Source organism: Microcaecilia unicolor, chromosome 13 (assembly GCF_901765095.1).
Source record: "Microcaecilia unicolor chromosome 13, aMicUni1.1, whole genome shotgun sequence".
Taxonomy (NCBI): Eukaryota; Metazoa; Chordata; class Amphibia; order Gymnophiona; family Siphonopidae; genus Microcaecilia; species Microcaecilia unicolor.
The window spans coordinates 55,093,660-55,119,141 of record NC_044043.1 but is presented as its reverse complement, the minus strand read 5'-3'; the positions used below and the strand labels follow the sequence as shown (position 1 = coordinate 55,119,141).

General features: G+C 47.1%; 1 protein-coding gene across 9 annotated transcripts in view; it reads right to left on the bottom strand.

Annotated features, from left to right (window-relative positions):
• Positions 1 to 25,482, bottom strand: part of LOC115482561 (nuclear receptor corepressor 1-like) — a 315,982-nt gene that overhangs the window by 118,342 nt on the left and 172,158 nt on the right. For all 9 annotated transcript variants that reach the window (XM_030222440.1, XM_030222445.1, XM_030222447.1 and 6 more), the window contains exons 18-19: positions 15,888 to 16,027; positions 2,711 to 2,837 (exon numbers count right to left, since the gene is read on the bottom strand). In XM_030222440.1, the coding sequence (XP_030078300.1) occupies positions 2,711 to 2,837; positions 15,888 to 16,027 (267 nt within the window). The remainder of the gene's footprint in view (positions 1 to 2,710; positions 2,838 to 15,887; positions 16,028 to 25,482) is intronic.

Sequence of the window (25,482 nt, the reverse complement as noted above, 5' to 3'; positions counted from 1 at the left end):
ATTTTTTGGCACCGGAACGACCGCACCCAGGCGGATCAGGTTGTCCAAGGTCTGCTGCACTACCACAGCTTGACCGGAGACTTGCAGGGAGAGAGTACAAACCCGTCTCTTAAGGGTTGGCAGAACTCTAGCTTGTAGCCGTCTCTGATGACTTCCAGCACCCACGCGTCTGAAGTTATAGTGGTCCACTCGCCCAGAAACGAGGACAGCCGTCCTCCAATCTGCACTGGGGCGTGGACCAAGGCCCCGTCATTGGGTACGAGACCCTGGGGGAGGACCGGAGGGAGCACCTCCGGGACGGCGGTCTCTGCGAAAGGAATGCTGCTTGGGGGAGAAATTCCTCTTGAAGGAAGAGGGGGCAGAGGAACCCGACTTGCCCGGGCGGTATGGAGGTATCGGGACGAGTACTAACCCGAGCCCTGACCTCTGGTAATTTCTTGCCCTTAGACGTGCCGAGATCGGTCACGATTTTGTCCAGCTCGACCCCAAAGAGCAGCTTGCCTTTAAAAGGCAATCTAGCCAGGCGGGATTTAGAGGCGTGGTCAGCAGACCAATGTTTCAGCCAAAGCCACCGCCGCGCAGAGACTGTCTGAGCCATGCCTTTAGCTGAGGCTCTCCAGACATCATACAGCAAGTCTGCCAAATAGGCTAAGCCCGATTCCAGGGCCGGCCAATCAGCCCTCAAGGAATGATCCGAGGGGGAAGCCCGCTGCACCCTAGTCCGGCACGCCCTGGCCACATAGGAGCCGCAAACTGAGGCCTGCAAACTTAAAGCAGCTGCCTCCAAGGACGACCTTAAGGCCGCCTCCAATCTTCTGTCTTGGGCGTCCTTTAGGGCCGTGCCACCTTCCACCGGCAACGCCGTTTTCTTAGTCACCGCAGTGATTAAAGAATCCACGGTAGGCCACAGATAGGCCTCACGTTCACTCACAGCCAAAGGATAGAGGCGGGACATAGCCCTAGCCACTTTAAGGCTCGTTTCCGGGACATCCCATTGAGCCGCAATTAAGGTGTGCATGGCATCATGCACGTGGAAGGTTCTAGGCGGGCGCTTCGTCCCCAGCATAATGGCAGAGCCAACAGGGGCTGAGGGAGAGACGTCCTCCGGAGAGGAAATCTTCAAAGTGTCCATGGCCTGTAACAACAGGTTGGGCAAATCCTCTGGGCTAAAAAGCCGCGCTGCAGAGGGGTCATCCGCTCCATCCGAGCGGGGATCTATCTCCTCCAAGGAATCCGCAAAGGATCGTTGGGAGACCTCAGACACGCTGCCCTCATCTACATCGGAGGAGACAAAAGTCCTCCAAGGCCTGGAAATCAACCCGAGGGCGTTTACCTCTGGGAACCTCAACCTCTTTATCAGAAGAGGGAGCAGGGGCAGCGTTTTGCATGAGGAAAGCCTGATGCAGCAACAAAACAAACTTGGGGGAGAAACCCCCCAGACTGTGCACTTCCGCAGCCTGGGCAACAGCCCTAGACGCACTCTCAACCGGCGCTTGCAATAGCGGGGGAGAGACATGCTGCGCATCCAAAATGGCGTCCGGCGCGAAACTCCGTGAAGGAGCCGCGTGGGAAGAACGGCGCTTAACTTTAGCCGCTTTTGTGCTGTCGCCCAAATTAAGGGCGTTCATGGCATTAATGTCTCCAACCTCAAGGGCGGCCCCGAAGAAGCCGTCCGAGCCGCGTGGCCGGCCAAGATGGCGGAGGCGAGGAGCGGGGGATGGGCGTTTATGGCGGGAAAAAACCGCCACGCCGGAGGAACGACCGGGACATTCATCGGTCACTAAACTATCACCCATCAAGGGCGAATCAGGTTGTAAAACCCCCGCATCCCCTCTAGAAGCGCACCAGCGATCCGGGGAGCGACCCTTTGCGCCCTCGCCCTCCGACGCCATTGCCACGAGGAGAAGAATCGGGGAATCCCCTGCCCGCTATAAAAAGGTAAAATTACCTGCTTGCCGCTCCGAGCTGTAACGAACTGGTGTCCCAGTGAGTAGCTGCAATGAAAGTTTAAAGAAACATCGAATTAAACGCCTTTAAAGACGTTTAAAAATATATATATATATTTTTTTTTTAAACGGAGCCAGCGGGAGGGGGGAGAAAAGGAGGGACCTGGCACCACCAGGTTTGCACTTGCTCAAAAGAGCCCTCAACCCCAGGCCTCAACAAAACCTAAGGATTAGGCTTGGAGGCCTAGCCAGAGCTGCTGCTGTGTGTGACCACCACCTGCTGAGATAGAGAACATACTGAGGAGTTTCCGGCAGCACATGACCACATATAGGGAGGCAAAAGTTTGCTCTCTATCTCCACCTGCTGGTAGATGGACACAACCCACCAGTCTATGGATTGATCAGCTTGATGATATGGAAAAATCTGTTGTAAACACAGAAAAGGGATTTTTAAAAATTGTGCACAACTGCGTATGCATATTGAAAGCAAGCACATGTAAAGCATGTGCCTACTTTTATGCAATCTGCCTGTAGGCAGTCCCAGTAGTGTAATTTGGATGGAGAAGAGGTAGTGTCAATACAAATGCTCATTTTATAGAATAGTTATGTATACACAAAGCATATAATGGGAGCCTATTTTATAAAGGCATATAAAGGCCTATATTGCCTTTATAAAATCAACTTAAAATAAATGCTTTTACATACAAAAATAATACAGCAAATTGCACAGAGAGCTAGGCATCAGAACTCAGTTTAGTAATTACCTTCACTGTCTTCTGGATTTTCCTCTTCATTAGATGCTTCATTCTCTTCATCTTCCTGAGCAGACACAGTTGAAGCCACACTTTCGCATTGAGACACATTCCGTTCTTCTCTTGGCCGTCGGGAAGACTGTGAAATAATGGATCAATCTGGTTACTTTGTGCATTTTTCCATCATCCTGCTTCTAGCATGGACAAAGTTAATTGCTTCCGTCAGTATGTGCTCAAATGCATCAAAGATTTACCAAGCTATTTCTTGGTCAATAAGCTTACAGATCTACTGCACACACTTCAAGGAGACAATGGAGATAATTTAAGAATGGCTGTAAATGGCATATATGTATAAATACTGATATTACAATGTTATTTATAAGCATAGATTCCATGGGATGTAAAGATTTTAAAGATGGAGCATTCTGGGTCTGGTTTCGGTGGTCTAAAAATATATACATACATTTCCCATTTTACAATGGCAACATACACATTAAAAAAAAAAATCTCGGAGGAAGTGACGTCATCCTACAGAATGGCAGCCTAGTTCTTGAGCTCCTCGCTCCCCGAACTTCAAAAAGCGCTTACAGGCGGTCCCCGGGTCTGCACTTGACCGGAAAACGAGAGACGAGACCAACAAAGCGCCAGCAACAATGAGTAAATCAGCGGCGGTGCGAAATAAAGAAGTAGAGCGGCTAACGGGAGGTGGGCCTAGCCGGGCGTCTAAGCGCCATGAACCTGCGGCGCACGTGTCTCCGTCTGACTCGGACTCGGCGCTATCCCTGGCCGAATCGCGGCAGCCCCCTAGTAAAAAAAAAGGCGTTTCAGTTGAGCTTCGCCAACTCTTGTCAAAAATACAAGAGGATATCAAGGGATCGAAGGACGAGATCCTTGACCGCATGGAAGCGCTAAGCACGGACTTGCGCGAGCTAGGGGGCAGGGTAGAGGACGTTGAAATAAGAATGGATGATCATGCCGAAACCCTGAATGCCCATGAGACACATTTTCAAGACTTGGAAAGGAAAAACGCTGAGCTTGAATATAAAATTGATGACCTAGAAAACAGAAGCAGGAGAAACAATCTGAGGTTTCGAGGGGTGCCGGAGAGCGGTGAGATCGAGGATGTTCCGCAGATCGTGAGAACCCTGTGTGCGACACTACTGGGCCCAGAAGATGGAGCAGTGGAGATTGTTCTGGATAGGGCACATAGAGCACTTGGCAAAAGGCAGGACAATAAAGTGCGGGATATCATCACAAGATTTCATAAGTACGAGGTGAAAGAGAAGATCTTTAATCTAGCGCGGAAGGCGCAGGACTTTGAATATGCTGGAGCTAAAATATCAGTTTACCAGGATCTTTCACAATTCACGTTGCAACAAAGACGTCTGATGAAGCCGGCCCTGGAAATATTATCCAAAGAGCACATCCCCTATAGGTGGGGGTTTCCCTTCTCGCTCTTATACACACTGCAAGGAGCTAAGCATAGAGCTCAGTCGCTGAAAGAAGTATGGGGGACCCTTTATGAAGCGGGCCTGGTTCCATCGAGCGTGCCGCAGGGGACAATGGCGCCAGCCACAAAGGCAAAGCTGCAAGGATGGAAGCGGGTCCCCGGTTCTGCTGACAGGCGCAACTCGAACAGATGTGGAAGAGCAGAGGAGACCTGATCTACCTCAAGGAAGGTTTGAAGGAACTGTTAATTCAGGGGTCAAGCTTGAGTTGAGACTTTGTGAGTTTCTTGGACAGTAACAAGGGACCTGGAATTCTACCGGGGAGTTTTGACTGTTTTGTTGTGATGGGTTAGGCCTTGCCTGAAGCCTGGGCCTTGGGGTACGAGTAATGGGGTTGTAAGAAGGCTCTGGGGAATGTCTGGAGGGGAGGGAACAGAGGGTGGGGGGAGGGAGGGAATGTAGATGAGAGCGACTTGGGGCCGAATGTACTGAGCAGTGAGGTGCTATGTTATGGTCTGGGGAGTTATAGGGGGTGGGGTTGGGGGAGCGGGGGCGGGATGAGGGCTGGGCTGTCAGGAATTGATGGGTTGCTTTCTCCATTCCCACTCAGGGGAAATGTGTCCTCTGGTTGGTGTTTCAGCGGGGGTCAAGGGAGATAAGGGGTGGGAGGGAGGGGTATTGGGGGGGGGGATGGGTGGGAAGGTTAGGTCCAGCCTATTGCTTTGAAACTGTGTTCTGCCATTATGATGTGGGCTGGATTCACTGGCAGGAAATGCGGTGGACCTTGATATTAACTACATATGGGTACTGATCTAAAGGTTATGTCCTACAATGTCAGGGGCCTGAATATGCCTCAGAAAAGGCAAAAAATTTTTAAGGAGCTGCTGCACCTAAAGCCGCAAATAGTTTTATTACAGGAAACACACCTTCGCCGTAAGCACGAAAAGCTCCTCTCACACCCCAATTATCCACTCATTCTTTTTGCTTCCTCTGCTGAAGGGTCAAAGAGAGGGGTGGCGGTGATGCTACATGCATCGGTGGCGGCGCAGATAAAGCAGATTAAACGAGATCCCGGGGGAAGGTTCTTGTTTGTGCACATAGTGCTTGACCAAGTAGACCTAACCCTGGCCTCTGTGTACGCCCCAAACGAACAACAAGGGGCCTTTTTCAATAAGGTAAAAAATATACTTGCCACTTTTGTACAGGGGTCCCTAATTCTTGGTGGAGATTTTAATGCTGTAATGGACCCAGCACTGGATAGGTCAGGGGTCAGCCGCTCTGGGGATAGTAGGGAGTCAATAGCATTAGGAGCACTGGCATACTCTTTGGGTGTATTGGATGTGTGGAGGGTGAGTCACGGGGGGGAGCGGGACTATACATGTTATTCATCTGTTCATGACTCCTACTCACGTATTGACTGTATCTTTCTGGACATTGGGTTGGTAGAAAGAGGCCCTACAGCAGGGATAGGTAATATGACTTTGTCTGACCATGCCCCAGTTTGGGTGACTTTGTCCGCTATCAGGACAGAGGTCAAGGAAAACAGGTGGACGCTCAACACGAGTATGCTCCAAGAGGTAGAGGTGGTGGAGGGCTGCAGGAGAGTTTTGAAGGACTATTTAGAGCTCAACATGGAATCGGGGCCTCCCCTTAGTACTGTATGGGACGCAATGAAAGCAGTCACGAGAGGTTATTTTCTACAATTAGCAAGTAAGAGAGCGAAAATCCGTAGAGCACAAGTGGCAAGTTGTCTGGGGAAGATACAGCACCTAGAAGCACAACATAAGGTTGGGAGATCATCAGCAGTATTAGAAGAACTGAGGGGCGAGAGACTTAAGTTGGACTCCATTTACTCAGAGCACTTAAGTCTGTTACAATCTAGAATTAAAAGTAGCACTTATGAGTTTACCAATAAAGCAGGGCGCAGACTTGCCATGAAATTACGCAGACAAAAAATAGATCGTACAGTAATCAGGGTGAGGGATAGTAAGGGTAATATACTCACAACATCTGAGAACATACGTAAGAGGTTTGGGGAATATTACCAAGCTTTGTACGCACAAGGGGGAGATCCTTCCCCTGAGGCTATTGATGAGTATTTGGCTGAGAGTGATCTCGCATCTCTGACACTTCAACAAAGAGCAGAGCTGGAAAAACCGGTCACGCCATTAGAGATACAAAAAGCTATCCAGCATTTGCCGTCCAGCAAATCTCCGGGGTTGGACGGCTTCCCTAACGAATTTTATAAGAAATTTGCTTTGGAATTGGCGCCCCTGTTGGCAGACCTGTTTAACCAGATTGGAGGGGGTGAGGTATTGCCACCTACCATGCTGGAAGCGTGGATTGCCATCCTACCCAAGCCGGATAAGGACCATACGGAATGTGGCTCTTATCGTCCAATATCAGTTCTGAATGCTGACGTAAAAATATTGGCTAAAGTGTTGTCTAATCGATTGGCTCCGTTGCTTCCGGCGATTATCCATCCTGATCAAGTAGGCTTTGTGCCATATAGGAAGACTATGGATAATACCCGAAGGGTAGTTGACCTAATGCATCTGGCTGGGAGTGTGAAGAGACCAATGTGTTTCCTTAGTTTAGACGCTGAAAAGGCCTTTGATAGGGTTCAGTGGCCATATATGTATAAAGTGTTGGAGGCATTTGGGATGGGCCCCCAGTTTCGAAACTGGATCCAATCTTTTTATGACTCACCCAAAGCATGTGTGAGAGTTAACGGGGCAAATTCAGCTATGTTTACCTTGTACAGAGGAACCCGTCAGGGGTGCCCATTATCCCCCTTGCTATTCGCCATGGCTATGGAGCCTTTCGCTTCCACAATACGGGCGGATCCAAATATTACTGGAGTTACAGTAGCGGGAAGAGAGCACAAAATGGCACTTTTTGCAGACGATGTGCTTCTGTTCGTTACTCGACCCCAGGTTACATTCCCTAGTTTGTTGGAGGCGATTGACAAATATTCGGCAGTGTCCGGCTTTAAAGTGAATATGACAAAGTCGGAGGCCCTGAATATATCTCTCCCTGATGAGCTGATGCAGTCATTAAAATCCTCCTTTGCCTTCAGATGGGCACCTAAGCAGATTAGGTATCTGGGTGTAAACTTGACAGCAAAGTTAGGTGCCCTTTTTACAGCAAATTATAAGGGTCTGGCACAGGTTATCACGGCAGATCTAGAAGGGTGGGGTGACCTGGGACTATCATGGTTCGGCAGAATAGCTGTTGTTAAAATGAACGTTTTGCCCCGGCTGCTCTACTTATTCCAGGCCCTCCCAATCAAGATGCCTAAAAAATACCTCTCAGCTTTACAGGATCGTATCGTTCGATTTATTTGGGCGGGGAAAAGACCGCGCTTGTCGCGATCGTACTTGTGTCAGTCTAGGAGAAGTGGAGGTCTGGGGGTTCCCAACTTGAGTTGGTACTACAGAGCAGCTCAAGCACGTGCAGCCATTGAATGGTTTCAGGACTATCCCGATAGACAGTGGGTACACCTGGAGCAACACTCTATAGGTCAGAGGCCTTTGGGAGCAGTGATGTGGCTCCCTAACCAGTTTCGGGCGCTTGGGGAGGAGTTCTGTCCCTCTATCCAGGTTACCTTGCACTACTGGGACAGCCTGTTTCCCAAAAGGAAGTGTGCGTTGTCACGCCTATCTCCTATAGCTTTCAACCCATTATTTTACCCTGGGACAGAGAAGGGGGTATTCACGCGGTGGCACCAAGAAGGCTTAAAAATGTGGGATCAATTGTTTGAAGGAGACCTGTTATTGCCGTTCAGTGCTGTGGTGGGGACTTTTCCAAATTTGAAGGGTGACGATTTTGCTTATCGCCAACTGTCACACTTCCTCAAAACACGAGCTGTTAGAGAGGTGGTAACCAGGGATAAAACCACCTTGGAGGAAATTTGTGAGGGGCCCGCCACGACCAGTGGCTTAATATCGCGTTTATATAGCATCATTAACTTGAGGGAGCCTAATTATACTCTTCATAGGAGGAGTTGGCAGAAGGAATTGGGTATAACTTTGGAGGAGGCGGAATGGGAGAGGTTGGAGAGAGCTACGGCGAGGGTGTCTTCACATGTTCCTTTCAGGGAGAATGCAGTGAAGGTAATGTTCCGGTGGTATTTAACGCCTGAGCGCCTTCAGCGCATCTACCCCGCATCAACGGGTTTGTGTTGGAGGGGCTGCGGGGTTAGGGGCACGATGGGACACATCTGGTGGACCTGTAGGAAAGTACAGGCCTATTGGAAATCAGTACACAGTAGGCTGCAGCACTGGCTGGGTTGCGCAATCCCGTGGAATCCAACTATTTTTCTTTTCTCTGCGAAGGTGGCGGGTCTCCCGCAGGCTCGCCAGACTTTGCTGAGGCATGCTATAAGTGCGGCTAGGGTGATTGTGGCAACTTTTTGGAAGAAGCCCTTGACTCCTCCATTAGCGAGATGGCTTAGTAAACTGAGGTATGTTTGCGAAATGGAACGGCTTCTGGCAGAAAGGCGCAATCAACAGCAAAGGTGGCACTCAATATGGGGCCCTTTCACTAGCCTGGCCATGAGTCAGTGAGGCATGAGGGAGAACAAACACTGATAGAGGAGGCGGGGACCTAACCGGGAGGGGGGGAGGGGCATTGGGAAGGGGGGGGGGTCTGGTTAAGTACATAAAAAACGTTATATAAATTTTGGAGTGTGTTTTTTTTGCTTTCAGATGAAAGGTTGAACAATAATAACAGGACTGTTGCTGTTAGGTATTTAATAATTGCGTTGAATGTCGATTGAACTAATGTGGCTTGGTGTCATTCTCTTCTTCCTCTTGTTGTATGTTTACCTTGTTAATAAAGACTTCATACAAATAAAATAAAAAAAAAAAATCTCCCTGTTGCCATTTACAATTGCTCTGAAGTATGAATACGTGTCAATTAGCTATCTGTTCATTTAGCCCTTGGCTCTCTACTAGTGACTGAGAGGGGTAAATGTGCTTAACTCAATGGTATCTAATAGCAACTTAAAAATGTGGTATATCATTCTGTTCCTTAATTGGCTCCTTCTGCATGCAGCCTTCTGAATTCCCGAACTACTATATGCATGAGCACCTGCACATGTATTTATAAGCACTTACATCTGTAAAGCCTGTGACTGCTGCCTTATTTATTTATTTATTTGAAGACATGCAGCTTTGTGAAATTGATGGTCCTCTGGATATGCCCGGAAATAAGTATGAACAGCATTCCTTATACATATTTTACAAAAGGACCCATTTTCAGCAGAGGCATTTGACAAAACGGGTCTTACTATGTCCAAACAGTACCACCATAAAGCGAAGATACTTACCTGTAGCAGGTATTCTCCAAGGACAACAGGCTGATTGTTCTCATACTGGGGTTGACGTCCGCGTTGGCCCAGGAACAGAAGTTTTGCTAGCAAAATCTCAAAAATCTTCCAGAGTCTTCTGGCGCGCGAGCGGCACGCACAGCGAATGCGCTGACCAGTTTCTGACCCGTCGCGTGAGTAAGGACCTCAGTGTAGTCCAAAACCAAGAGGAGAACAATGAACAACTCCAAAGGGGAGGTGGGCGGGTACAATCAGCCTGCTGTGCTCGGAGAATACCTGCTACAGGTAAGTATCTTCACTTTCTCCAAGGACAAGCAGGCTGCTTGTTATCATACTTGGGGTATCCATAGCTGCCAGGTTCACTCAACACAAAGAACATTGGTCAATTGGGCCTCGCAACGGTGAGGACATAACTTAGATTGACCTGAAAAGAAACACAACTAAGTGAGAGTACAGCCTGGAACAGAAGAGAAATGGGCCAAGCAGGGTGGAGTTGGATTCTAAACACCGAACAGACTGCCCAAAACGACTGTCGCGTCAGGTATCCTGCTGAAGGCAGTAGTGAGATGTGAATGTGTGGACTGATGACCACGTTGCAACCTTGCAAATCTCTTCAATAGAACCGGACTTCAAGTGAGCCACTGACGCAGCCATGGCTCTGACATTATGAGCCGTGACATGGCCCTCTAGAGTCAGACCAGCTTGGGCATAAGTAAAGGATATGCAATCCGTTAGCCAATTAGAGATTGTGCGTTTTCCGATGGCGACTCCCCTCCTGTTGGGGTTACATTGCATTAAGGTTCGTAGATGACAGAGTAGATTAGACAATCAAGTAAAAAGAATTCATTTTCGTGATGAGAAATAAAATGGTGATGCGTTAAGGTTCAATCGTGACAGAGTAACTTAGGCATTCAAGAGCAGAGATTTCCATTTAGTCCAGTTCTGGTATGAGTTTTGTTGTCTAGTATTTAGGATGGATCATTATGGTATGCTTTATTGAACAGGTTGGTTTTTAGTAATTTTCTGAAATTGGTTATGTCATGTATTGTTTTTGTGGCTTTTGGTAATGCATTCCACTGTTGCGCGCCTATGTAGGAGAAGCTGGATGCATATGTTAGTTTATATTTTAATCCTTTGTCTTCACCAGGGCAGGTATGTGGATGGGGAAAAAATGTTGGCAAGACAATTGACTGGCTCAGATGGAACTCCGACACCACCTTCGGCAAGAACTTAGAGTAAGTGCGGAGGACTACTCTGTTATGATGAAACTTGATATAAGGTACATGCACTACCAGAGCTTGGAGCTAACTGACTCTATGAGCTGAAGTAACAGCCACCAAGAAAATGACCTTCCAGCTCAAGTACTTCAGATGGCAGGAATTCAGTGGCTCAAAAGGAGCTTTCATCAGCTGGGTGAGAACGACGTTGAGATCCCATGACACTGGTGGAGGTTTCACAGGGGGCTTTGACAAAAGCAAACCTCTCATGAAGTGAACAACTAAAGGCTGTCCAGAGATAGGCTTACCCTCTACACGTTGATGATAAGCACTAATTGTACTAAGGTGAACTCTTACGGAGTTGGTCTTGAGACCAGACTCTGATGTGTAGAAGGTATTCAAGCAGGGTCCGTGCAGGACAAGAAAAAAGATCTAGGGCCTTGCTGTCACCCCAGATGGCAAACCTCCTCCATTTGAAAGGATAACTCTTTTTCGTGGAATCTTTCCAGGAAGCACCCAAGACTCGGGACACACCCTCTGAAAGACCTAAAGAGGCATTTTGTAAGCTCTCAACATCCAGGCCGTGAGAGCCAGAGACTGGACACTCCAATCTCCATGGTTCTTCGGAGGACAACTACAGAAGAAGAGGGAACCAGATCTGACAAAGACAGAAGGGAGCAACCAGGATCATTGTTCCACGGTCTTGCTTGAGTTTCAGCAAAGTCTTCCCTACTAGAGGTATGGGAGGATACGCATACAGAAGGCAGGAGAAAGGCATCCGATGCTAGTCTGTCGTGGGCCTGAAGTCTGGAACAGAATTGAGGGACTTTGTGATTGATCTGAGTGGCAAAAAGATCCACCGAGGGGTGCCCCACGCTCGGAAGATCTTGTGGACAACGCCCATGGACAGCGAACACTTGTGAGGTTGCATGATCCTGCTCAACCTGTCAGTCAGACTGTTGTTTATGCCTGCCAGATACGTGGCTTGGAGAAACATGCTGTGACGGCATGCCCAAAGCCACATCCGGACGGCTTCCTGACACAGAGGGCGAGATCCGGTGCCCCACTGCTTGTTGGTGTAATACATAGCAACCTGATTGTCTGTCTGAATTAGAATGATTTGGTTGGACAGCTGATCTCTGAAAGCCTTGAGAGCGTTCCAGATCGCTCGTAATTCCAGGAGGTTGATCTGAAGACCCTTTTCTCGAAAAGACCAAGCTCCTTGAGTGTGAAGCACATCTACATGAGCTCCCCACCCTAGGAGGGATGCATCCATCGTCAACACTTTTTGTGGTTGAGGAATTTGGAAAGGACGTCCCAAGGTCAAATTAGATCGAATGGTCCACCACTGAAGGGAACTGGAAAAATCGGTGGAGAGATGGATCACATCCTCTAGATCCCCTGTGGCCTGACACCACTGGGAAGCTATGGCCCATTGAGCTGATCTCATATGTAGACATGCCATGGGAGTTACATGAACTACGGAGGCCATGTATCCTAAGAGTCTCAACATCTGCCGAGCTGTGATCTGTTGAGATGCTCAAGCCATGGACACAAGGGATAGGAGATTGTCTGCCCTTGCCTGGGGAAGATAAGCTTAAGACGTCCGTGTGTCCAACAGAGCTCCAACGAACTCCAATTTTTGAACCGGGACAAGATGGGACTTGGGATAATTGATCACAAACCACAGTAGCTCTAGCACTCAAATAGTCACCGCATGGACTGTAGAGTGCCTGCCTCCGAGGTGCTCTTCACCAGCCAATCGTCGAGATAAGGGAACACAAGCACTCCCAGTCTGCGTAGCGATGCTGCGACAACTGCCAGGCACTTTGTGAAAACCCTGGGCGCAGACGCGAGACCAAAAGGCAGTACACAGTACTGAAAGTGCTGAGTTCCCAACCGAAATCGAAGATACTTTCGATGTGGGTATAGGCATCCTTTAAGTCCAGAGAGCATAGCCAATCGTTTTCCTGAACCATGGGAATAAGGGTGCCTAGGGAAACCATCCTGAACTTTTCTCTGACTAGGAATTTGTTCACGGCCCTTAGGTCTAGGATGGGACACATCCCCCCGTTTTCTTTTGCACAAGGAAGTACCTGGAATAGAATCCCAGCCCTTCTTCCCCTGGTGGAACGGGTTCAACTGCACTGGCCTTCCTCTGTAAGTAACTGCTTGTGTTGGGAGCTGTAGGACTGAGCTCCCGGTGGGCAATTTGGAGGCTTGGAGTCCAGATTGAGAGTGTATCCTAACTGGACAATTTGAAGAACCCACCGGTCGGAGGTTTTAAGAGGCCACCTTTGGTGAAAAAATATTAACCTCCCCCCAACCAGTAAGTCATCCGTAACAGACACTTGCACTGTGGCTATGATGCACTGGAGCCAGTCAAAAGCCCGTCCCTTGCTTTTGCTGGGGATCCGCAGGGGCCTTAGGCGCACGCTGTTGACGAGAACGAGCGTGCTGGGAATGAGCCTGGGTAGGCTGCTGAGAAGCAGGAATGTACTACGCCTATTATAGGAATAGGGAGCAATCTTCTTCCCTCCAAAAAACCTCCTAGATGAGGAGGTGGTAGCAGAAGATGCCTGGCGGCAGAGAGAATCCATAGCATCATTGTGCTTTTTGATCTGATCGACCACATCCTCTACTTTTTCACCAAAAAGGTTATCCCCCCGACAAGGAACATCCGCCATCCGCTGCTGGATCTTATGATCCAGGTCAGAGACATGCAGCCATGAGAGTCTGCACATCACTATACCTTGAGCAGCTATTCTGGATGTCACATCAAAAGAGTCATAAGTACTCCTGGCCCGGAATTTTCGACACGCCTTCTGCTGCCTGACCACCTGGTGAAAAGGTTCGGCCAGCTCCGGGGGAAGCGTTTCAACCAAACTAGATAGCTGCCTCACCGAGTTCCGCAAGTGGATGCTCGTGTAGATCTGCTATGTCTGAATCTTGGCTGTGAGCATAGCGGCCTGATACGTCTTCCTCCCAAAAGAATCCAAGGTCCTAGACTCTCTGCCTTGGGGCGCCAAGGCATAGTCCCTAGTACTCTTGGCTCTCTTGAGAGCAGAATCCACCACCATAGAATCGTGAGGTAGCTGAGACTTCACCCTCACCGGCTCTCCGTGGACTCTACTGGGACTCAGCTTTTTTGGGAACCACTGCATTAGACAGAGAGAACGACCAGTTTCGCATAAGAACTTCGCTGAGTGTGTTATGCAAGGGAGGCGTTGCAACCTCTGTAAGTGGAGAAGGATAATCCAAAACTTCGAGCATCTCGGCCCTGGGCTCATCCACAACCTCCATAGGGAAGGGAATATCCTTAGACATTTCCTGAACAAAGGAGGAAAAAGAAAGACTCTCAGATGGAGACATCCTTCTCTCAATGGGCAGAGTAGGATCAGAGGGGACCCCATAGGACTCTTCTTCAGAAAAGTATCTGGGATCTTCCTCTTCCCCCCCACAAACGCTCATCCTCGGTATCGGACAAAAGCTCACTAAGAGCAGCCCGAACCCGAGCCTGTCTCGACGTTGAGGAATGACAATCTCGAGGGGGATGTCGAGAAGTCGACCCCTGCCTGGACTGCGGTGAAACTTCCTCCACCGACGTCGAAGGAGAGTCGACCCGGGTGGCAGCCGACGCCAAGGTCGGGGACCTCACCACAGGCGAAGGACCAGATGCCGCTTCAACAGACGGTGCAGAAGGCGCAAGTACCCCTGGCACCAAAGTAGACTGGTGCAGCAATCCCTCCAGAAGCTCTGGAAGAAAGGCCCTGATGCGCTCGTCGAGAGCCACCATCGGAAAAGGCTACGGGGCCAGTGGCAGAATCTGTGGGGGCTCGAGAGCCGGTACCAGGCTGCCAGAACACCGACACATCAGCACCTCCTGTATAGAGGGTGAGCAGTCCTCTCGGCGCTGACACTTCTCGGGTGCTGAATCCCTTGGCTCCCCAGAGCTCTCGGTACCACTCACGGAAGGAGATTGATGATGGTGCTTCTTAGCCTTCGCTCGACGCCCGTCATCGAGACTCCTCAGTACCGAGGACGTGGAATCCTCACGCCTCCTTGGGGCCGGGTCCAACGAAGGGCGGTCCGGGGGGCCTGCATAGCAGTAGGCCTCGAGACAGGTGGAGACCCACTTGATGCCTCACTGCTCCCAGCGCGATGTGGTCGTTCGGCAGCCATTACCTGTGCTCTCGAAGTCGATGCTTCCCTCAATGTCGGCACCACCAACCTCGGTACAGATGCCGAAGGACCGGACCGATCCACAAAATGTTTTTCTCTTTGAGCCTCCCGAGACACTTGGATCTGTTTTTTCATCAAAGGACACAGCTTACAAGCAGCTGGTAGATGATCGGGCCCAAGGCACTGGAGACACCACGTGTAGGGGTCGGTACCCGAGATGGTCCGGTTGCACAGAGTACAACGCTTAAAGCCGCTGGGTGTCCTCGATGACATGGATGGAAAAACATGGATGGAAAAACGGCGTCTGCAAAATTAAAGGACGCGATTGTGCCAATTAAAAGCACAAAAAGGGATACAAAAACCGGCCGCGACGAAAAGAAAAGAAACAAACTTAGTGACTAAAAGTAAGAAAATAATGGTAACTACTCAATTTTTTTTTTTTTTTAATTTTGTCAAAAGCGAAAACAGAAAGAAGAAAAAGAAGGAATCACACACTGACTCTTTCCTGGGCCGAGAGGAACAGCGAAAAAAATACCGTGTCACCTCAGACGCAGACGAAAATATACTGAGGTCCTTACTCATGTGACGGGCGGGGCGCCGCTCGCGCCAGAAGACTCTGGAAGATTTTTGAGATTTTGCTAGCAAAACTTCCGTTCCTGGGCCAACGTGGACGTCAACCCAAGTGTGAGAACAACCCAAGTGTGAGCCTGCTTGTCCTCGGAGAAAAGGATATTCCAGTCCAGTCAATACAGCATTTATCTCCATTCTAGGTATTTCTCATTTAAACCTTCCACAGTTATAAAAAAAATAAATCACAAGAGTCATGCCCCTTGATGTGATACTGAATAACCCAAATTACTTGGAAATAGGATATACATACGAGAGTCACTTTACATGGAGCTTACAATTTAGATAAAACATATAGGCAAGACAACAAAGGCTTCAGTAGATACCTTCCTTTACCCTGTTCTTGAGTACACAAAACAAAATGATGTTTTCTTGTGACTCACCTTCAGCTTGTGCTGCTGAAGGAGGTTGTCCAGATTGTGTCGTCTCTTATAGTTGAAGTAGAAATTTTTACACTGTGCTTCGCTTTTTGTTCCCACCATCTTGGCAATTGCTGCCCAGTTGCGACCATGCTCTACTAACCCTGTAAGATAAACATGACAGTTAAAACAAAGCTCACTGCTGAACTGTAAGATAAGCCAAGCTGCCAGAGAGAAATGCTGCCATGAATGAATTTATACACTGACATTGAAGTGCAACAATTTGTAATCCAAAAGAAATAGTTAACTCCCCCTCCACACACACATATATATCACTGAAAAGGGCATTGCACATGCAAAGTACTAATAATTATTTTATTAGTTTGTTAGTAAAGAGCATTCATATTACCAATAATGCTGATGGATGTGAGCTACATCGTGATTGGCTGATGACACTCCCTTGAGCATCATAGCCATGCTGAAACCACTAAATATAAAGCACCAATGCACTCTGGTAATCTGTGTGGTTAAGAAGATGAGGCCAATAGGACTTACAGCTTGGGCATTTTCAGTGGTTGTTTCAGAATTGTGGAAGAGCTAATGTTACAGGATTAAAAACCTGGCTTTTTCCTAAAGAAGTTGTGAATAAGAGGGGGAAGCTAGCTTTTGCTGGTTTATATTTTATTTTATTGGGTTCAACAGTAATAACAAAACAATTATGATGACCTATATAAATAGAGCAACATCTTCAACTTTTTATGTGTACATACCACCTGTTATTCCTCCACCCACCTCTGACCTGTCAGAGTCATCCGAGATGTGTCACATTCTATTCATTTCCTCATCATCTAGAGGCTATACTCTACCTCCATATGCTTCTGTCCTTTGTGTGCTCCAATATATTGGTCCCTGTTCCTCCAATTCTCTTTAATCAGATTTCCTCCAGGCATCTTGGATGCTGTGGAGGAGCAAAGAATTACATCATGTGAAGTGCCACACTTCACTATGATTTTTGGCCTCATCCCTGGTGACCTTAGTAAGCACCTGGACCTCCCTCACCCCACAAAGATCTCTCTGGTGGCTCAAATAGCCTCTTGCCCCCCCCCCCCCCACCACAAACCCATCTCCCTAGTGACCTTAGTGGACCCACCCATGACTTCCTAGTCAGAAGCAATTCTCATTCACTCCTATTTCCAGAGGGAAAAGGAGATGGGAATCAAACCCACTTCCCCTGGTTCTCAGGCTACTGCACTAATAATTAGGCTACTCTTCCTTCACCACCATCTTCCAAAATGGTGACATCTGACCCCCTACTGATACACTGGGATGCATTGCTAATGGTCAGTCTGCCAAATAAGGCATTATCTCCTTTATTTAGGAACTATTAGGGCACCACCATTTTTGAAGGGGAACGGGACACGGAGATGTGAGTGTCTATGGTGGTACTTGGAGTCCATTTGTTTTACAGTGTTCATGAGATGCTTTTGTCCAAGCCTTTGTGGTGATGCCAGTGGCAGCAGGGCTTTCTTCTGCAGCAGTAGTACCTACAGTGCAGGCTAAGCTGATCCCAGCAACAAAGAGGGGCAGACAGTCAACAAGGATACCAAAAAGAATGTAAAGAGTTGAAAGTTAAGGCATCCAGTGAGAAAGGGAGGGGTAGTAGCCAGTCTATAATGGTTCCAGTATTCACAGAGTATATTAGCTAACAGTGTTGCATTCTATAAAGCAAAAAGCAACGGATGTTCCCACCAAGCATAAATTCGAGAGGTGGTCAAAAAAATGAACACTTGTTTGAACGCAGTTTTTTGACCACCTCTCGAGTTTATGCTCGACAGGAACGTCCGTTGCTTTTTGCTTTACAGAGTGCAACACTGTTAGTTAATATACTCTGTGAATACGCCGAAACACAGACCGTGTCGGGTCCTTTGTGCAAGCAATCAATAAAACGTTTTTAAGCACCATCTCCTGAGTTGGATTTGTCTGTTGGTCAGCCTCTACTTCTGTTGGTCTGTTTTGCTTGTCATGGAGGTTTTTCCCTGTTTGTTGTCCCTGATTATAAAGCAAAACCTGGGAAACAGGGTTTAAAGCCAAGCCTTCTTTCTCTAGGTGGAGAAAGGGGAGAAACTTATCGTTTACTGAAAACTTTCTATACTACCTGCCAGAAAAACAGAGCAGAAATTAATGTCAAAGGATAAATAGGAGAGATCCAAATGAAATGGAGAAATCAAACATATCAAAGAACACACACACAAAAAAAGTTAGAAAACACAGATAAAGAACTGTTACTCAATCACAGTATACTGTATCAAATAACTCCAGTACTAAGAACAGGAAAAGGCCTGTTCGAAAAAATAAGATTTTAAAGCTTTCTTAAAGGAATTAAAAATAGGTAAGACTGTGGACTGGCTGGGGTAAAGATTTCCATAACCTTGGTGCTAGAAAGAAAAAAGACAAATGCCTGGTAGATTTATAGTGGGCATGGTGGAAGAAGGGATAACTAAACCGTGAGCATCTAAGGAACAAAGATGTGTTGAAGGAGTATAAGGCAAAATCAAATTGGACAGATAGGAAAGGACTCCAGTGTGAAGGACTTTGAAAGCCAGACACAAGATTTTAAATTAAACTTGCTGACAGTCTGGAAGCCCATTCAAAGCTAGGGAGAGACAATTAACTGTCACACCTGAGCCTGAGGGAGGGGAGGTAAGCAGTGTTCCCCCTGGGACCACATACAATACAGTCTCCACCCAAAAATGGAGTTACAGCTTCAAAGATGCACCAGGGATTTCTCCAGGGTTGCCTGCAAAATTGGATGCTACTACAGAGATGATCATGGACTGGCAGCCAAGTCCCCAACAAGCCTGAGGAGGATGAGAAGCTGTTTGGACAAATGGACCTAACTAAGTCAGGTATTTTATTTACTTACATAACTACTACTGATGGCTCCAGTTCTTTCCAGACCCTGTTGGGGAGGTTTTATTTTCATTCTACCAGTTACTACTGTTTAAAGTAGGAGGGAGGGGTCTGGCTCCATGTAGCAAACCGTTAACCCTTTGCAAAGGAGTTCACAGAGATAAGGAGTCACAAGAGGTTTTTGTTGTTGTTGGAAAAGCAGTATTCTATCACAATGAAAGTAAGATATACTGATTAAAAGACAGAGAAGAAAAAGTAACATTCATAAGACTGCTGGGAAAAAAACAAACAAACTAGGCACTGCTGATTAGAATGTCTGAAAGCTATATACCAGTGGTTCCCAAACTTTTTTGGTTCATGGCACCCTTTGTGTCATTTTTTGCAGCATCCCTCTCCTGGCCACATTGATCTCCACCCTCCTAGCCCCACAGGTCTCCATCTTTTCTCTGCACAAATATATCAGTGCTAGGGTGTCCCTATAACCAGCCCCTCCAAATGGCACACTGATTACAATTTATAACAAATTACTACTTTACCTATGAAAAGTTATTCCAGCATTATACTTTCTCTGTGTACATCTGTATGCTACACAAGCTGGCATGTTTGAAAATACAACCTCCCTGGCAGCCAAAGCGAGTACCGAAGGCCATCTGCTCTGTGTCCCCTGTGGTTGTGACAAAAAAAAAAAAGCGCGGGCCACAGCAGCCTTCGGGCATACCCTATTGGCTCTGCTGGTCCTCTGCCCCCGCTGACGTCAACTTCCAGTTCCGGGGGCACAGGACCAGCAGAGCCGACAGTGCATGCCTGAAGGCTGCTGTGGTCCCGCGTTTGCTTTTTTTGTGGGGGGGTCACAGCCACTGGGGACACATTGCAGATGGCCTTCGGGACAGATGTTTCAAAGATTTTTTATTACTAGCATACTCAGGACAAACACAGCTCCCCTGACTCTGTCTGTGGTGGGGTTACTTGACCTAAGTTTACTTATTTAGATATTGGGATTTATTAACTGCCTTTATGAACACATTCACCCAAGGTGGTGTACAGCATGTCCAGTTTAACATAAAACTTACAATTTTGTTAACATCGTAACAATAGTAAAATGACCAAATATAAACAAATACAATAAATGAGGTAAACTTGGAAATATGTCAGTACAATACAAACAATATCATAATAGACAGCATGGACAAATATTCAAACAAAATATAATACAATGTCAGCACAATACCAATGAAACACAGAATAAGCAAGCAACAGAACATTCAAATAACAGATATGTTAATGCTTTCTATCTAGCTGAGGGGCCAAGTGCAAATATATAAATGGGGACAAGATGGATTGTACAGAGTCAACTGGGATAAATAGATGGGTGGCTAAACTCAAGGCAAAATCTTTGTACAGGATCTGAGGAACTGGTCTAAGTTACAGGGTGTGCAGCAAGCAAGTCCAGGTGTGGAACGAATGTATAGTCAGTCACCACATGTATTAAAGGCCTGTGAAGACATGCTTTGTGAAGTAAAGGTAGTCTTCAAGTTAGACATAGCCCCTCTGGGAGTAAGTTCCAGAGTGTGAGGGCTACTCCTGAGAAGGCTTGCTGGCAGATATTACATCATACAATTTCTTTTCATGAGGGTACAGATAGTGATGCTCCTTGAGAGGACCTTTAAGGTCTCAAAGGGTTATAAGACAGCTAACATTCTTTAAGTACTCTAGCCCATTTTGTCTGAGGCTCTTGAAAATCAAACAGTTTTAAATTTAACCCTCTAAGGTACTGGTAGCCAGTGTAGATTTTGCAGGAAGGGTGTGATGTGGTCACATGCAGCCTTCTATTAGCTGGGCTGCAGCATTCTAAATTAGTAGGAGCTGATGCCAGCAAAGAATGGAGGATGGCAAGCAAAAGGCATGGCCCATACCAGTGCTTGATAAATCCAGGTGCTAGGTTGCCATAGTGATTAGAAATCTCTCTGGCACCTGTGATTTTCATGCTAAATTGTTTTTATTGTAGTTCCTCCTGCATCCATTGCCAGAGCAGGGGACTTCCTCCTCCCTGCATGGCACAGCTATGTATGAATCTGAGACATTCAGTGCCAGAACTCTTGCAATGACCTCATGGAAGAGCCATACAGTGCAGGAGAAAGCTGCTCCCACTGCTAGAAATATGAGGGCAAATGCTTGAGAAATACCATATCAGAAAGTTCTGACTGGCTGACCTCCAAACTAACCAGAGTAAACACAGGAACTCACCAAACACAAAACTGAAAAGATGTCTGCTTGTTGAGCACTATAGGAAAAGGGAATGGGACTTGATATACCACCTTTCTGTGTTTGTTTACAACTACATTCAAAGTGGTTTACATAGTATATACAGGTACTTATTTGTACCTGGGGGCAACAGAGGGTTAAGTGACTTGCCCAGAGTCACAAGGAGCTGCAGTGGGAATTGAACCCAGTTCCCCAGGATCAAAGTCTCCTGCACTAACTACTAGGCTACTCCTCCACTAAATTAAGCCCTTAGGCTAATTCTGCCCAATTAACATAGTTACCAGAAGCAGTGCAGACCTAATAGGAATGCAAATACAAATTAAGGCTAATATACTTCCCACCTAAAGAAACAAAAGCACAACAACTTCAGTGTACAGAAAGGCAGTGGCGTAGGAAGGGGGGGCGGGAGGGGCGGTCCACCCCAGGTGCGCTCGGGGGGGGGGGGGGGGGGGGGGGTGCCGGCCCCGCTGGTTCCCTGCTCTCTCTGCCTCGGAACAGGTTACTTCCTGTTCCGGGGCAGAGAGAGCAGGGAACCAGCGGGGCCGACGCAGCTCCGAGTAATGTGCACTCGGGGCGGATTGGCCCTCCCGCAGGTAAGAATGCGGTCCGGGGGGGGGGGGGGGGTCACGCCGTGCTGCACCCGGGGGGGGGGGGGGGGGGGGGTGCGCAGCGGCGACCCACCCCGGGTGCCATTAGCCCTCGCTACGGCACTGCAGAAAGGAGAAGTTTCAAGTTCTCCAGTGTAACTGCAAAGTCCACCAACAGGGAGGAAAAGAAAGGCCCTGCAACCAGACCCACAATAACCTTAATGTGCACACAAAGTTGTTAATGAAATTGAGCTTGGTGAGTTTGTGTAAGCCAAAGAGGACTGTGGTTCCCAATAAATGCAGCAATGAATGTGCTTTTTTTTTTTTTTTTTAAATAAAGCAGTTACTTGTACCGCAAGTGTGAGCTCAAAAAACCATGGTTGAATTTGCAGTTCAACTAGATGAGGTTCCCGCCCAGGCAATAGGAAACAATATACAGCAGTCCTTGAAAGACAAAAAACAGGAGGAGAAGGCTGTGCACAGCCAAACTGGCAAGAAATATAGCCCAGTTCTGGCAGGCCAGTCCTGCTCAGGAGCCTCTGTTTCAAGAGGTACTGAAGAAATTAAAATGTTTATCGCAAATCTAAACGGTAGGCACAGAAAACAAAAAGAAATGATGTGCTGGTGTTATTCCAGTAAACTTAGCAACAGAGGAAGTAGATAATTCTTTGCAATGAGAAAACCAAGCATATATATCAACTGAGTGAGACCAATAGAAGAAGAGATACAAACACCACCACAGTGAAATGAAAGCACTTAATATCTTCCTATTTAATACAAGAAGTAGTTCTTTGTGATGGGTCCTATAAGGGTACCATGTACTGATAGAAACTCCATATTTCTTGGTCTCCCAAGCAAATAGACAACGGCTAACCATGCAGCTCCTAGCCTAGTTTCTAACTAGTTGTCGATTGACCTGTATTTCTCTTTGGGGATCTAATTTACCTGATCCTCAGTTATCTTGGGGTGCTTTTTTTGGCTTCTCCTACACCAGCTTCCCAGTTGTGATTCAGTTTGAGTTGGGGGCGCACGTCTGGGCTTATTCTACTGACTCTGTACTACACACTGATAGAAACTAGTTGACAGACATAACCCACAAGTTCTGAACTGTTAGAGATGTAATGGAATTGAGTGAAGACAGGGTGGGTGGGGAGGGGCAGATTGGGTAGGAATGGGGTTGTTGGCTGTGTGTTTTTGCCAGTAGCCTGCAGAAGGGCTTTAATGGCCTATTTTACTAAGCTTTCCCTTAGACAAGGAATTAGAAAATAGCCTTAGTAAATTCCACCAGAAGGGAGATGCAGTAGACCTCTCCTTCCCTATTTCCTCAGTTCTTCAATTTCAATGGAGACAATGGGGAGGGGGAAGTGGGCTGTCTCAGCCACTGACTTCTAAATCCAATAAAATTTATCAAGACTTGGTCTATACACTATGTCCCTGTTTCTATATATAGCGTTTAAAATTGTGCGTACAATTTAATTGCATGAGCAAATTAGCACCAATAATTGTTAGTGCCCAATTGGCACCAATGTTAATTTACGTGTACATCTTTGTAGTTAGTATTCTATAAAGATACATGTGTAAATCCAAAAAGGGGGTGTGGCCATGAGAGGGGCATGGCTGGGTCAGGGCATTTCTAGAATTTGCATGCAGTATTACAGAGATCTGTGCCTCCTAATTTAGGTGCAAGGATTTATATCAAGTTTCAGTTGGTATAAATCGTCATGCCTAAAACTGGGCACTGACCCCAGTGCTAAATGTTATTTTCTAAAGGGTGCCCAACTTTCAGTGTCGTTTATAGAATAACACCTGGCGCTCATTTTCTTGGCACCCAAATTTGGATGCTATTTATAAAATTTAGCCTGGGCAATACAGTTGTCAACACAGGTGTATGACCTTTTAGATTTGGCCAAGGTTGTTGGCTGAGAGAGCTGGTATTCTAGGTAATCACATGGTGGAGCACTAAATGGTCAATTGGTTTTTGGTAATGATTAAGCAGCCTCAGGTAAGTGACTGTTCAGCTAATATGGTGGAATAGTGCCAGAGGCGGGCAAACTTGGTTCTAATGGCTTATTTATGTTTGTGTGTGCAACCCCCATTAAGTTAAAGATGTGACCCACTTGAATGCCATCATACAGTCTTTTATAGGTCAAGGCAGGGGCGTGTCTGGACTCCGGCGGTAGGGGGGGCCAGAGCCAGAGGGCACATTTTAGCCCCTCCCGCCACCCCCCCTCCCCGCCATTGCCAGACACCCCCCTCCCTTCCCGCTGCCAACCCTCCCTCCCCGCCGTCGCTTACTTTTGCTGGCGGGGGACCCCAACCCCCGCCAGCCGACCCGAGATCTTCTTTAACTTTTTTCTATCTTCATCCTCCGCGTGGCCGGCGACGTGTTGCTGCTGTTGTGCAAAGCTGAAATCCAGTTTCGGAGTCTGACGTCGCAGCACGTTACGACGTCAGTCAGACTCCGAAACTGGATTTCAGCTTTGCACAACAGCAGCAACACGTCGGCCACGCGGAGGACGAAGATAGAAGAAAGTTAAAGAAGATCTCGGGTCGGCTGGTGGGGGTTGGAGTCCCCCGCCAGCTGAAGAAATATTTTTAAAGGTAGGACTCGGAGGAGGAAGCGGATCTCGGCTGGCGGGGGTTGGGGTCCCCCGCCAGCAAAAGTAAGCGACGGAGGGGAGGGTTGACGGCGGTAGGGGAGCCAGGGCGAAATCTGCGGGGGCCCAGGCCCCTGTGGCCCCACGCAGATATGCCCCTGGGTCAAGGGGAGGGGAAGTCAGTGAGGTAAACATGATGAAATGCTCTGCAAAACAAGATGGACTGCTTCTTGGTTCCACCTCTGCCTCTACTGCTTTCTAGGTATTATTAAAAAGAAAAAAACTGATCAAATTGAATTTAAAAGCAAGAACTCACAGGAGGCTGTTCCTACAAGCATCTCTTCTCACTCTGTGCATGAGAATAGATAATTATGTTGCCTTTTCAGAATGACCTTGGTGGAGATTCCTTTTCTAAGGGGCAGGCTTGATATAAACAAATGATGATCTCTAACTCCTCCCTTTCTCCCCAACTAAAATTTACAAAAGCTAACCAGTTATAGCCTCCATTGCTGGGGCTAAACTAAGACAATCAAATTTCAAAAGCCTCAGCAAGTAAACCAAACTCATGGAAAGCAGTCTTAAAAGAGCTACAGCCTGTATCACCCTATATTCAAGAACAAATCTTACAACTGGACCTTTCAGTAAAGTAGGCAAGATGAGTTAAATGTATACAGTATTAACACAATTTCAAAACAAAATGTATAAAGCACTATCCATCTTCCAGGGACTTCTAAAGAGTACCCACAGCAAGCCAGAGAAAGGGTTAAAATTCCCACCTCTCTAACATCTATTTACAACACTGTACAGCCCATCTACCACAGTATGTTCCATTCTGACTGCACAGAGGGATGCAAGACAAGGACTCGGAGGTAAAAAATCATCCAATAGAAGTTAGGTATGACTGAGCAACATGAAGCTTGTGGACACAGTATAACTGGTAACACCAGATTAAAAAAAAAGTTTTTATATGCGCCCAAGGTAGATTTCAGTTAATTTTTTTCTGGCTTTTGAAATTTGTATCATTTCTTTTGCAATTTTCAAATTGCCTTTGAAACTCAACTGCAGTTATTTTGAGGTTTTAAGAGTGAAAATTAATTTACTGCTACACCAATGATACAATCAGTGCAGCGACAGTTTCTTTACAGTTGCTTTCTCTTTATAGTTCTATAGAATGCAAACTTCTCCACTATTTTTAATTGCTTGAGCAGACGAAAACACAGATCTCTGGTCTATATCACAGTCAAGAAGAAATGTCTAGCACAG